Here is a 14,608-nt window from a genome sequence, read left to right as displayed (position 1 = left end):
CAATCCTTTCTCCTCTGTTCTCCTCTCAGGATTTTGGGCGTGCAGGCACATGCACCTGGCATGAGTTTTAAGTCGCCAGGTCCAGGACTTGAACTGTAGTTGACCATGTAGGAGTCTTGTGCCTTAACTGCTATGTCACCTGCTGGTCCTAACCATACCTCCTTTGATGTTTTTAGTATGTTAAGTTCTTATTTTAGGAAAAATTCTCAAAGTTTGATTTTCTTTACTTCATTCTCCATTGCCCATTCTGAAAACAAAACAATAAAACAAAACAAAACAAAACTAGCTCAATAATTAATTTAATTATCTGAAACATTTTGATAGAGATCTATGCCTAGCCCATGTTTTCTTCACTTGCAGATAAAGGTAAGACTATTTTATAATGGGTACCAGCAGATGGTATAGCGGTTATGTCACTGGACTCCCACGTAGTTGATGTGGTTCGAGTCCCAGACTAGTGGCTTAAAACCCACGCCGGGTGGTATGTATATATGCCCAAAATTCTGGGAGGAATATGGAGGAGGAAATATTGTGGCCTGACCATCCTCACTGAGGGTAATTTCTTGCTTTCTGTCCCTGTCTCTCTCTGTCCCTCTGGTGAGCACATGCATCCTTATAGCAAAAGTCTCTTAAAGAAAAAAGGGATATTTTATTATAAAAATTATATTTATTTTAGTTTTTCTGTTTGTAGATGGGGGTAAACCTGTGTTTTTCTGGTGCTAATGCTGAATAAAAAAGTAGAGGTTTTTGTAGCTCAACCACTACGCATCACAAAGACACAAATGTTTTCTTGTTGGAGACTGTGTAGAGTCCAGAAATGGCATTGCATGACAAGAACTTGCATGTCTATGTGTGTGTGTCTGTCTCATTCCCTCTCCTTATATACCCACCAGGATTCACTCATGAGGTCCTTTACCCTGATGACTTTTACTAATGTTAATCACCTTCCAAAGACCCTACTTTTTAATCCCTTAGTTAATTAAGTTTCTTCCCTCTCAACACTGTTACTCACCAAATGGCTGATCAAACTTCTTAACATGTATTTTTTGGGATATATTCATGCCTTAGCAACCTGTATGTAACTTTAAAAACTATTTATTTTATTTTATTTTATTCCATTTGTTGTTATTATTTTTTAAATTTGACCAGAGAGAGACAGAGAGAGGAAGGGAAAGTGAGTAAGCAAGCCATCAGGTCCAGAACTCAAACTGCAGTTGGCCATGTGGGAATTTAGCGCCTTTCACCAGCATGCCACCTGCCAGCCTCTGTATGTAGCTTTTTAAAAAGAAAAATCAGTGGCTTATTTTTTATGCCAAGTAAAAAGCAACCAATATGAATGGAGAAAATCATTACGATACATATGAAGGTACCTCTCCAGCTTTACAAAATGGACATGAAAATCTTATTAATTACACCGTTGGCAACTATTTTGTTTTGTTGTTGAGACTTGATTTTTCTATAGGTTGGTGATTTGAATGTGATTATGTATTATTTAAAGATTTTAAAATTATGTTTCCTCAATTTCTTTTACAATGCACAGAGAAAGCAACCAGTGAGATGAATACAGCCGAGGACTGGGGCCTCATTTTGGATATTTGTGATAAAGTTGGTCAGTCTCGCACTGGGTAAGTTTTCAAAGTTTTAGATGGTTTTATTTTTCCTTTTTATAAACATGAAGAAGGGTTTGGAAGTCAAGCATATTAAAAAGAAAATATTGTGACTAAAGATTTGAAGAATCATCTCATTTAGATTACTCTTTAAAACAAGATGACTTGACTGGTAAAAATAAGATTCTTTAGTCAGACATCCTTTCCCATATTTTCTGAAATCTAATTGTTTTATTAGTTTTCAGAGTCATCATGGATTTCTATTACCAAGTGTCATGATTATTTCTGAGCTTTTTCCTTCTTTGTCACATCCTCAACCTTCCACCCATCTTGTCAGTGACTACCAAGAGAGAAAGAGAGAGATTAGGGAAAATGAATCTTAACTGTTTGGCGTGTATTAAGAGCTCTCTAAACAGTTCATGTGTGGATTAACGGGTGTGCATATGAATAATTTCCTTAGATTTTTGAGCTTATACATCTAGCCATTAGTAGTCTGATTTACTGCATTGTGCCACACAAATAGTCTTGTCTTGTTTGTACTTTCATTTGTAAATGTTTAGGAAGCACTGGTACTTGGTTCTTCTGGTGATACAGCTTAACCCTCTCTGCCTTCTTTGCCTCGTCTTCCTTCACCCCTAAATACAGATGTTCTTTAAACTTTGCTTGATTTATTTTTCTTTTTCTTTACTTTTTCTTATGTCATCTCATAGTTTTCAGGTGTCTTTATGTGGGTGACATATGTGTTTTTAGCTCTGATTCTTTCTAAGCACAAGTCCTATGAACACATCATTTCTGGATATCCTACCCTAAGCCTTAATTTCACTATCTAGACACCTGAACTCCTGTCTTTTTTCTCTTTAAACTACTTTCCCTGTTTTGTTCCCTATTTCTTTTTTTTTTTCCTTTTTTTAATTATTATTTTTATTATTTATGCATTCAATCACTATACATCATTTAGATTTTAAAGTGACTTTACCCACCATCATATGCACCTCAGTTCAGTCTAGTTGAGAATACTATACACATCCTCATCAACAGATAATAAACCATGTCTGTGTCCTATAAATGTCTTACCTCTCTATTTCCCCCCCAATTTTCCTTTCCTTCACTCTTCCCCTTCCATGCTTTCCCTGTACTTTGTCTCTAGTGTCCATGACAATTTTTAATGCTTTTATGTTCTCTAGACTTTCAGTCTCTACCATAGAGTGTAGACAGATGGTATATGTTAAGTGGAGATATACAATGCCTCTCTTTCATAGCCCGACTTGCTTAACTCAGCAACAGATCTTCTATATTTGTCCACTTTCTATCTAATTCCAGGGCCTTGTTGTTTTTTATGACTGAATATTATTCCATGGAGTATATGTGCCACACTTTTCAATCCATTCATCTGTTTATGGACATTTGAGTTGGTTCCATGTCTTAGCAATTGTGAATAATGATGCAATAAATATAGTTGTGCAGGTGCTTTTCTGACTAAGCCTTCTCCTGTCCTTTGGGTGGATAGCCAGGAGTGGAATTGCTAGATCATATGACAGTTCTATTTGAAGGTCTTTGAGGAATGAGGAACCTCCATATTGTTCTTCAAAGTGTCTGGACCAATTTATGTTCCTACCAATACTGTGGGAGTATTTCCCTTTCACCACATCCCCTCCAGCACTTACCATTTTTTTTTTTTTTTTTTTTTTATTTTTCCTCATTCCACATGGGGTTGGGGGTGTTGTTTTTGGTAGAGGTTTCTTCCTATAGGGCGCGTGCGCTCGCCAGAAAGGCAAAGAGAGACAGAAACAGAAAGCAAGAAATCATCCCCCAGGGGGGATGGCCAAGCCACAGTCCCTTCTCCTCCATTCTCCTCTTGGGATCTTGAACGTAGTCTTCTACATGGGAATCCAGTGACATAGCCATTACGCTAACTGCTGGTCCTTCATCCAGTTCTTAGTCATTTGGTAATGTGTTCATTTTTGGGTAATTTTTTGAAGAGTTATTCTGTGACTGTGAGCTCGTGTATTTCCTTACTATTTTCTTCCTTCTATTGTGTCCTCCAGTGTGGGAATCACAGAATATGTTTTTCAGATGGATTTATGAAGGGAAATTTCAATCTTCTTGCAACAAGTATAGTGAGGGGCAAAGAACTGTCTAAAACTCACACTACTCAGATGTCTAGCCTCTGTGCACCTAGTCTTCTCTGGGAAGTGGGTACGGGGTGAGCAGTAAACCAGGGAAGTAAAGAAAAAGAAAAAGAATGTAGAAAATAGAAATAGAAAGAGCAAAGAATAGGGAAGGAAAGAACTAGAACTAAGAGAGGAGGGAAAAAACCAGAAGTCACATGGTAAATAATGAAATTGGATTAAAGATAGAAAACCATGTAGCACGCAAGTATGTCTTACAAAGGGCCAACACAGTCAGAGGTGAACTGGCCTGTTTGCTTTCTGTCCTAGTTGAGGGAAGAGGAGACAAATTAACAAGAGAAAGGCACAAACAGGGGAGAAAAGCTGTTTTTCTGTTTTTTTTTTTTTTTAATTTTTTTTAAGAGAAAAAAATAGAAGGGGCAGAGAAGAGCCAGAGGAGGTCAGTGAAACCTGCCTACCTGGCTAGCATTGACATCTGGAAGGGGAGTCCCTTGCTGAGGGCCCTCACAGCCCTGAAGCTACACCCAGAGGGCCAACACCTGTTCACTATTTCTGTTAATGAAAAGATGATTCTTTCATTCCCCTAAAACAACAAAGTCACCTTCACATTTATTTTGCAACTAGATTCTGTCAGCCTTCTTTCATAGATTGGTAGGTAACATCTCTCTCAAAATGTTGATGTTATATTGGGACCAGCAGTTAGTGTAATGGCTATGTCACTGGACTCCCATATAGCCGACCGAGGTTCGAGTCCTGGACCTGGTGGCTTAAACTCACACCGTACCCAAGATCCCGAGAGGAGAATGGAGGAGAAGGGATTGTAGCGTGGCCATCTCCCCTGGGGGGTGGTTTCTCGCTTTCTGTCTCTCTGTCTCTGTCTTTCTGGCTAGCGTATGCGCCCTATAGCAAAAACCTCTTCAAAAGAAAATGTTGATGTTAAAAAGTCTCCTTGATCAAGTTCTCAAGCATGGCCATATAAGGCAGGGGCAGTTTGTCTTCAGGATCTGTCTACCCTTCACTCTATCCATGTTTGTTTCCTAATATGCTCTGCCTTTCAGATTCTCAGAGATTCTCCCTTTTTTTGTCATTATGGCTTTGATTTCTTTTTTTTTTTTTTGGAGAGGTGTTTGCTATAGGGCACGTGTGCTCGCCAGACAGACAGAGAGATAGAAAGCAAGAAATCACCCCCAGGGGGGATGGCCACACCGCAATCCCTTCTCCTACATTCTCCTGTTGGGATCTTAGGCACGCATGCACATGCGCCCGACTTGAGTTTAAGCCGCTGGGTCCAGGACTCGAACCGCGGTTGACTACATGGGAGTTCAGTGACAGCCATTATGCTAACTGCTGGTCCCTTGGCTTTGATCTTTTATAATATTAAAATGTATCCTGTTCTTTCTGATTTCATTCATTAATTTAATTGAAATTTTAGTAACTCCATGCTACGTATTCATTCCTTTTGTCCATTTTCATTTGCTCCTCTTTACTTGAGACATTCTCTACCTTGCCTAGAATAGTGAATTAACCTTTGGGGATTTCTTTGCATTTCCATCTTTTCTATCTAACTCTTTTATCCAGTTGCCATGTGACAACTGTATTCAGGTTACTTCCCTACCTTCTGTACTAAGTTAAGTTTAAACTCCTTAGTCTTCTGAATAATTTGTTTTCCTTTTCTTCTGTATACTATTCATTTCAACTCTGTGATTTGGATCATAAATGCTTTTATACTTTAATGTTTTTGGTCTTTTTATTCCTTCAGTAGATAAAATTTTCCTCTTTCATTTTCTGTCTGTGTCTGTATCTTTTCAGGCCTAATTGAAGTATTTCTTCTGCAAAGCCTTTGCTTATTGCCTTTACTCACAACAATATGATCCTCTGAATTCTCAAAGCACTTTATGAAAATGATTCTTATTTGTGTTTTGGCTTGTATTTTGGAAATTTTTCTGTAGAAAACTTAGATTCATGGAATGAATGATTCAGGAATGTTTGTTGTGCTGAGGGAATAAGCAATTAGTGGGTGAGGGCATGGACTCTGGAGTGAGCCTGCCTGCCTGGGTTTAAATGCTGTCTCTAACCGCTTATGTCATACTGATGTAAATTTACCTTTCTGGGCCCAGTTTTCCTAGTTTGTCATATGTGCATGAAGAGTCTTTTTTATAGGGAGGGTGTTATGACTGTGATATTAGTTAATACATAAAGTATTTTTAACAGTATCAGATGTATGGTTAAATGGGTGCTACTCTGCTTACTTTTGATTAAAGTCCTATTTAATGACAGTTTGCTGAGGATTGGTATCAACTTACTTCCATTCCTATGTATTTTGGAGATAAACCTTTTTATCTAGCATTCCATTTGCAAAGTTCCTCCTCTTTCTCTTCACTCCATGACTTTCTGTTTATCTTTACTCTGGCGTTCTTTATTTTCTCAATGCTGTTCGTAATAATTTGGCCAGTTGCTTGAAGTCAAAAGGCAAAAAAGCTATTTCATTATTGGAACTATTCCATATTTTTCTAGTTAATAAATAGATTTTTAACCCATGTGAAATTGTGATATATGGCATTGTACAAAATCTGTAAATTTACTTAGGAATATTTTAAAAAATACTTTTTAATTGACAAATAGTAATTGTGTATACTTATGAGGTCCTGGTGATGTATTGATAGATATATACATTGTAGAATGAATGGTTCAGTTAAGCTAATTAATGTATCTTTCACCCTACAGATTATTTTTAATGGTGTATACTTTTAAGATCTACTCTTAGCAATTTGGAGATGTACATTATTAGCTGTGGTCATCATACAGTTCAATAGATTACTAAATCTAGCTGAAACTTTGTACCCTTTGATCATCATCTTCCCTTTCTGCACCACCCTCCTAGCTTCTGGTAACTACCTTCCTACTCTCTCTTAACAATGCGATTGAATTTTTACATTCCACCAATAAGTATTTATTTTTCTGTGCTTGGCTTTATTTCAGGTAGCATGATGTCTTCTGGTTTCATCCATGTTGCCATGAATAACAGAATTTTCTTCTTTTTTAAGGCTATGTACTGTGTGCAAGTACCACATTTTCTTTATCAATCTGTTGATCACTTTGGTTGCTTCTATATCTTGACTATTGTGAGTAGTGCTGAAGTGAATATAGGAAATGCAGATCTCTCTTTGACACACAAATTTCTAGTCCTTTGGATATATACCTAGAAGTGTGATTGCTGGATCATATAGTAATTTTATTTTTAGAATTAGGAAGTATTTTCAGTTTATTTATTTATTTTTATTTTAAGTTTATTCATTTATTGGGGCCAGCATATGGTGTGGAAATTAAGACTTCTGAGTACTACGTGGCTGACCAGATGGTTGAATCTTGGGTCTGGTGGCTTGTAAAACAATGCCAGATGTGTGAATATGTGCCTAAAATCTCAAGAAGAGAATGAAGGAGGAGGGATTGCAGTGTGACCATCTCTCCTAGGAGGGGTGATGGCCCCCACCCCCCACTCTGGCAAGTGCATGTGCCCTTTAGCAAAACTAAAATAAATAAATAAATAAATAAAAGTTTATTCATTTATTTCTTCCACGAAAGACATAGAAAGAGAGGCAGAGAGAGAAAAAGGGAGACACACCCAACACAGTCTTCATGACTACAATCCACTCCCAAGTCTCAACCAACTCAGGCTGATTCCAGGACCAGGCAAACACAGGACCTTTGCCATATGGGTCTAGTTGTATTACCACTGTGCTACTGCTTGGCCTCAGCTTTAGTAAATTCAGGTACATGGGGTAGTTTTCTTCATTATTTTTGTCAGTGTTTTATCTCCTCCTTTCTTTCCCCATTTAATTTCATTTCTTTTCTTTTTCTTTTCTCTCATGGGAGAACTCCAGAGTACAGGAGTCGGGCCCTCGAGAACTCTCTAGGGGAAGCAGTTGTAAGCCCCTGAGCTGATGCTCCCTCTGCCCCGGGGGAGGACTTTTCATCCCAGGCCGATGCTAACATGCTGATGTGCACGAGGAGGGTGCGACAGCACCCATGGTCTCTCTTGTTGGAAAAGATGTCAGGGGAGTCCAAAGTATTCATCCGCTAATCCCTTTCCTGTAAGACTGGCATGATATGAAGCCACTTGTGATACAAGGTCGGAAGGTGTGGTTGTTTTTCATGGCTGATAACAATCACCACGCTCAGAGTTGGCTCTGCTTCTGTTCTGCTGGCCTAAAGTAATCATGGCACTTCTGTTCTTTCTGTTTCTCTTAATGTTTTAGGAAAATCCGAGGTATTTCTTTTTTTTTTTAATTTTTAAAAATTTATTTATTTAACTTTATTTATTCATTCTTTCATTCATTTTTAATTTGACCAGAGAGATACAGAGAGAGAGAGAGAGAGAGAGAGAGAGAAGGCGAGAAAGCAAGCCACCAGGTTTGGTACGCAAACCATGGTTAACCATGTGGGAAAGCCCAGCACTTTAACCACCAGGCCCCTCCCCCATTTAATTTCCCCTTTCTTAGCAGTCATACTTTCTAGTTTCTTTAAGTCCTTACTAATTGCCAAGCATTTATGTGTTTACTTGATTTATTTATTTAAGTGGGATTGCTCTTCATAGATCTTATTAGTAAAGAGTTATTTGAATGTGATTAAATAATAATTGAGATACCATGCTATGAATAATGCTGTTGAGGTTTGAAAAATGTCAGGGATCATAATTGCTCATGTATGCAGTTTCTCTTTAAGAGTACTGTTTTAGCTGGACACAGTCCCAGCCAAGAGGCTAAGGCAAGAGAATGACTACATGATGAGACCTTATTATTAAAAAAATAATAATTCATACATATATACTGTTTTGTATGCCATCTAACTGTGTGTTTGCTTTTTGCAGTACTTTGATAATCTTGTATTAGGAATTGTTAAGCAAAGGGTCCATGTTAGGGCTTTCAGAACCCCTGGGTGGTTTTGATTCCTTTATCCATTAAAAAACTAAAAAAAAAAAAAAAATTATGACTGCATTGTTATAAAGAAAAATATATTGTATTAGGTACTAAAACATTTTCTTTGACTTAAAAGTTCATTTTATTATTCTTATTTTTTAAAAAAACTTTTTTGTGTACCTATAACATTTTTTTTTTTTTGAGAGATTTTCACTGTAGGGCGCGTGCGCTCGCCAGACAGACAGAGAGAGACATAGAGACAGAAAGCGAGAAATCACCCCCCAGGGGGGATGGTCACGCCGCAATCCCTTCTCCTCCATTCTCCTCTCGGGATCTTGGGTACGCATGCACACGCGCCCAGTGTGAGTTTTAAGCCACCGGGTCTGGGACACGAACCGCGGTCGACTACGTGGGAGTCCAGCGACATAGCCATTACGCTAACTGCTGGTTCCCTACCTATAACATTATTTTGAGTCTTAGGCACTGTGCCTACATGCCTAATGAGTAAGCGTTAACCATTGGGTTTTGGGCCAGATGGTGGCATGGTGGTTAAATTGTCTAGATCCTACATGACTGACTTCATGGTTTAAGTACCCAACCCAGTGGCTTGAAAAACCTGCTGAGTGTCTGTGCCTAAAATTCCAAGAGGAATTACTCTCCTTTTTAACTCTGGTAAGCACACACGCCCTATAGCAAAATGAAATATGCATAAATAAGTAAAAAAAATGTTTTTTATAGTCCCAGGTTTAACTTATTAAAAGCACATTATTTTATTATTTTAAATTTTTTTAGATTTTTCCCATAGGGTTTGTGCATGCACTGGAAAGATGGAGGATGGAGGGAAGTGAGAAACCCCTAGGTAGTAATGGCCATGCTGCAATTTCTTTTTCTCCACTGTCGTCTCAGAATTTTGGGTATGCCCAAATACACACCTAGTGTGATTTTCAAGCCATCATTCCTGGATTTGAAACCATGATTGGCCATGGTAGAGTCCAGTGCCTTAACCAACATTCCACCTACTACAGGCCCCAGTCATAGAAAATTATTAAGGTCCTTTCAGGTGAGCAGTACACTTTGGAGTCCTTATGGGGTAATGTTCCTAATATGTCTTTTTTGTTACAATTTTTATTTTTATTGTAAAAATATATATAAAATAAAACTTGAACATTTTTGCCTTTTTTAAATGTACAATTCAATAATATTGACTGCACTCACATTGTTTTTCAGCTATCACAATTGCTCATCTTCAGAATGTTTTCATCATCCCAAACTAAAACCATGTGTTCACCAAACAATAACTCATTCCCTCTTTCTCTAGCCCTCTTACTCACTTGTAATATTTCTTTTTTATGGCCAGATAGCATGTGAATGTGCCAGAGAAAAAGACACACACACACACACACACACACACACACACACACAGATCACTACCAAGTGGGATTCAGTTACTTTGCAGCTCCTTTTTCCTCCATATTTTCATCTCATCACGGTTCTTGGCATGCACGCACGCACACACACGATGTGTTTTTCAATCCAAGGAGGCTGGGCTTTGAACTAGTGTCAGCCATGTGGAATCTTTCTCTGCGCAGTGCTGTACTTAGTGCTAGAGGACTGGTTCTGTTTTTAGCTTTTTGAATCATTTTATAATTAGTGTATATGGAAAACCTAAAGAGATTTGGTTTGTGTTATTTGGGAATCTAAGTAAATTTGTTTAGATATGGGTTCCTGATAGTTGCTGATGGTTGTCAGTGAGGTATTCTAGATACTTAATGTGCTTCAGAGAAGTCTGAGACTTGTAATTGGGCTGAGAGAGGAAAGGGGACATCAACATCCATTTTCCTAAGACAGATTTAGACGGGGTTGTTGAAATAGAGGGAAGTTGTAGATGAGAAATCAGTTCATAAGGTAGTTTGCGTATTGGACAACAACCCACATTTAAATAAAATTGTTGGCGACCAGCAGTTAGCATATTGGCTATGTTGCTGGACTCCCATGTAGTCAACCACAGTTCGAGTGCTGGACCTGGTGACTTAAACTCATGCCGGGTGCCTATGCATGCATGCCCAAGATCCCAAGAGGAGAATGGAGGAAAAGGGATTGCGGCATGGACATCCCCCCTGGGGGGTGATTTCTCACTTTCTGTCTCTCTGTTTCTTTCTGTCTTTCTGGCAAGCGCACATGTCCCAACTCCCTCCTCCCCCCAAAAAATGGTTGTTGTCACTTGGTGTTAGTCTGTAAATTTATAAAATATAGAGATCTGTTTATAAGGATAGACCGAAGAATGATTGGAGGGACTTCAGGAAAAGCATTTCACTTTCAGTAATTGTGTGTGTGTGTGTGTGTGTGTGTGTGTGTGTGTGTGTGTTTAATGAAAATTATTTGTAACCAGTGATATATAGTAGAATTATTCAGTGCATAAATGAAATATTTCATATTATTTTAAGTCTTTTTTTCTCCCCTCTTTTAATTTTAAATGATCTGTTATAGAGTTGTGGTAGTTTGGAAGGCATTTTCAAGTTTTTGTTTTTTTTTTTTTTGAGAGATTTTTCACTGTAGGGCGCGTGCGCTCGCCAGACAGACAGAGACATAGAGACAGAAAGCGAGAAATCACCCCCCAGGGGGGATGGTCACGCCGCAATCCCTTCTCCTCCATTCTCCTCTCGGGATCTTGGGCACGCACGCACACGCGCCCGGCGTGAGTTTTAAGCCACCGGATCCGGGACACGAACCACGGTCGACCATGTGGGAGTCCAGCGACATAGCCATTACGCTAACTGCTGGTTCCCGGCATTTTCAAGTTTTAAAAGGAGGAAGAGATAATTGTGACATTTTCTTCAGTCATCATAACTGTGACCTGACACATGGCTCCCAATGACATTATGAAAAATTTTCCTTAATTCTTCCTCTTTTGTCAAATGAATTTTCCATTCTTTAAACCACACGTACGGGTATATATATGAATTTGTGCCATGTATTTTAAGCTATATATGCACATGGCTCAAAAGATAAGACATTTTAAAAAATTAATATTGACAAGTCTAACTCTTATCTCTGTTTTCCACCCCATCCTCTGTAGGTAGCTACTGTTCTTTCTTTTGTAAGAAAAGAAACATGCAAATATGTTTTCTCTCATTCTTTTACAATAAGCATATTGTATACACTGTTTTACATTTCCTATTCTTTAAGAAGACCTTTCAGTCTTAAAATTTATTTTTAAAATACTTATTAGCATTGGACATATTTAGAAATCATTTCCTCATTTAAGATAATTTTTAGCTAATGGCATGTATATTTGAAATACTTTGATAATAATTGAATAAAATTATTTAATAATTTTAAATAATTATGTTAACCTCCAGAAACTAAATATAATCCCTATTTATATAGGTTATAGATTATTTTTTCAGAAAGCTTAAAATGTTGGATTATGCTGAATTTAAGACTTTAATCAATATTCTGGAAATTTTTTCCAACTTCTCAAGATACTCACATGATTTTTAGTGTGCATTTCCAGTGTATGAGTAAGTAACGAAGAATGCCTAGCCAGTTAGGTCATGGGATGGGCTGAACAGTCCGTGATTGTTCAGAAATCAAGAGGACTTTCAGAATAATAGCAGTTTTCTTTAACATATCTTCACATAATAAATAGCTTTTCTCTGTTAATTTAGATTGATTTGTTTGTATTCTCATACAAAAGTAGATGTGAGGGTATGTATTGGTTAGCTACTGTTTTTTAATTTTTTAATATGTTAATTGTCATTACTTAGCACTAGTCAAATACAGAGCTGACTGAGGCAGAAAATGTAATATAGTTTTTTTTTTTTCTGGTTACTTGGCCAATAGATCGAGTTAATCTTTGATTTATTGAAACGGAATTATTAATAGGATAAAATGATAGTTGTTATTAAAAAAGTTAAAAATGTTTTTCATCAGCTTTGTATCATCTTGTCCTGAACTGAGCTATGGCTGTTTCTGACATTCAACTGGACATTGATAGGCTTTCCTGATTTTGTAAGGGAAAAGTAATTTTTGACCTAGTCAGTCTTAGAGTTGGAAGGGCAACATCAGATTAAAAACAGACTTCTTTCCATTTATTTTTTGTTGTAATCTTATCCTCAATTTACAAATCTTAATTTTTCATCTTTTAAGTACTGGTAAAGAATAATAGCCAACATTTATTGACCCCTTATTATTTACCAGGTCCTATCGAAGGGCCTTATAGATATTTTACTTAGTCATCACAGCAGAACTGGGTGCTGTAATTTACCTAATTTATACATGTGAACAATTCATATTTAGGATTCTCTAATGTAACTTAAAGTAGGGAAGGATTTCAACAAGATTAAAATAACTTTTTATAAAACATAATTTTGATTTCCATGTTTCATCCATTTTCCCAACAGAGCAGAATTTCTTCGTTCAATTTCATTCTCTTTGTCCTTTTTCTTGTATTTGACAAATACGTATTGAGCGCTGAGTGTCGTGCTGTGGGCATACATAGTGGTGACTAGAGTGGGCATAGCCTTTGTCATTGGCAGTGCCAGGAAGGAGTCTACTGTTAGAAGACAGAAATGGTGGGATAAGAACATAGTGAGCAGAGCACTCTAACTGGGATTAAAGGTGGAGACTTAGGTTTTTTTAGGGAAGGGCTGGTGTGAGGGGATAACACTTATACTATGATTTAAAGTTGAGAAGAGGCAACTGAAAGCAGTGCGTTCCAGTGAGAGGGACAGCATGTAAGTGAATACTGCAAGGTAGAGAACATTCGGTGCTTTCTAAGAACGAGAAAGATACAGAGTAAGTGGAACAGAGATGAGTTGTTCTAAGTGGTCACAAAGTTGGGTACTGGAGAGAGAGAAAAATAAAAGGCGCTATTTGTAGTGTAAGATGCTTGAAATTAAGGTTAGAGAGGGTTTTCAGTTATTGATAATGACAAGGTCTAGGGTGTGACCATGGGAGTTAGGGTAGAATACAAGTTCAAAAGCTAAGATGTTGGAAGCATCTGTTACACCATTTTTAAAATCTCTGAGAGTTAAAACAGAAGTAATGTTGGAAAGAATGGCATTGAGCCAGTAGTTAAAATCATTGAGAGGTTAGGGGCAATTAAGGTTTTTAAATGAATTACAGCGTCAAGATAGTCTTACATTATCAGACTTGGAGAGTTTTAAGAAAGAGGGAGAACAGTTTGGAAGAGGCAAGGATAACAGAGAGGACCCATGTCTCACTTGGGAAATATGAGAGCTGTGGAAGGATTAAAAGCTACCCCTTGAGTCGGCTGCAGGACTAGTAGTGTCCACCATGAAGAGCTAGATTTCTGTAGCAAAAAGGACCGAGGGAGACAGGTTAAGGAGAGTAGAGCTATCGTTGAAAACAGGCTGTAAATTCTAGAGGATACAGTGGAAATGTTTCAGAAATTGGGGAATAATGCATATACAGGAATATTAAATGATGGGAAGGATGGTCTAGGGCTTCCTGTGGGGACTGATATAAACAGGGATAACATATATATTCTTAGGTTCTGGATTACAGGGAAGTAGAGAGGAAGGATGGCTCAGGCTTCCTCTTGATCTCTGCAGATGGAGCTTTGGGAGCCTAGGGACTAATGGTTGGGGCTCTTTCTTGATCTTTCTTGATAAACATAAAGAGGTTTGTGGTGAGATGGTCTTAGATCATCACGACCCTCTTAATCTTTGCTGGGTTGAACATTGTTTTCCTATGTTTAAGAGCTATTAGTATGTTCTCTCCTTTGGATTATGTTAATATCCTTTCCTTACTTCAGGGAGTTCTCAATATATTATGGATACTCACATCTTGTCTGTTGTATTAAGTTATGTGTGTGTGTGTGTGTGTGTGTGTGTGTGTGTGTGTATTTTAGAGGTTTGTGCTATAGGGCGTGTGCGCTCACCAGAGAGACAGAGAGAGACAGAGAGATAGAAAGCGAGAAATCACCCCCCCC

The 14,608-nt window shown here is 37.8% G+C and overlaps 1 protein-coding gene across 1 annotated transcript in view; it reads left to right on the top strand.

Annotated features, from left to right (window-relative positions):
• Nucleotides 1–14,608, top strand: part of STAM (signal transducing adaptor molecule) — an 81,354-nt gene that overhangs the window by 16,711 nt on the left and 50,035 nt on the right. Inside the window, exon 2 of the mRNA XM_006159741.3 lies at nt 1,541–1,625. Coding sequence (XP_006159803.1) covers nt 1,541–1,625 — 85 coding nt within the window. The remainder of the gene's footprint in view (nt 1–1,540; nt 1,626–14,608) is intronic.

This window comes from Tupaia chinensis, unplaced genomic scaffold (genome assembly GCF_000334495.1).
Source record: "Tupaia chinensis unplaced genomic scaffold, TupChi_1.0 Scaffold000647_1, whole genome shotgun sequence".
Taxonomy (NCBI): domain Eukaryota; kingdom Metazoa; phylum Chordata; class Mammalia; order Scandentia; family Tupaiidae; genus Tupaia; species Tupaia belangeri.
This window is presented reverse-complemented; position numbering and strand designations above follow the sequence as displayed.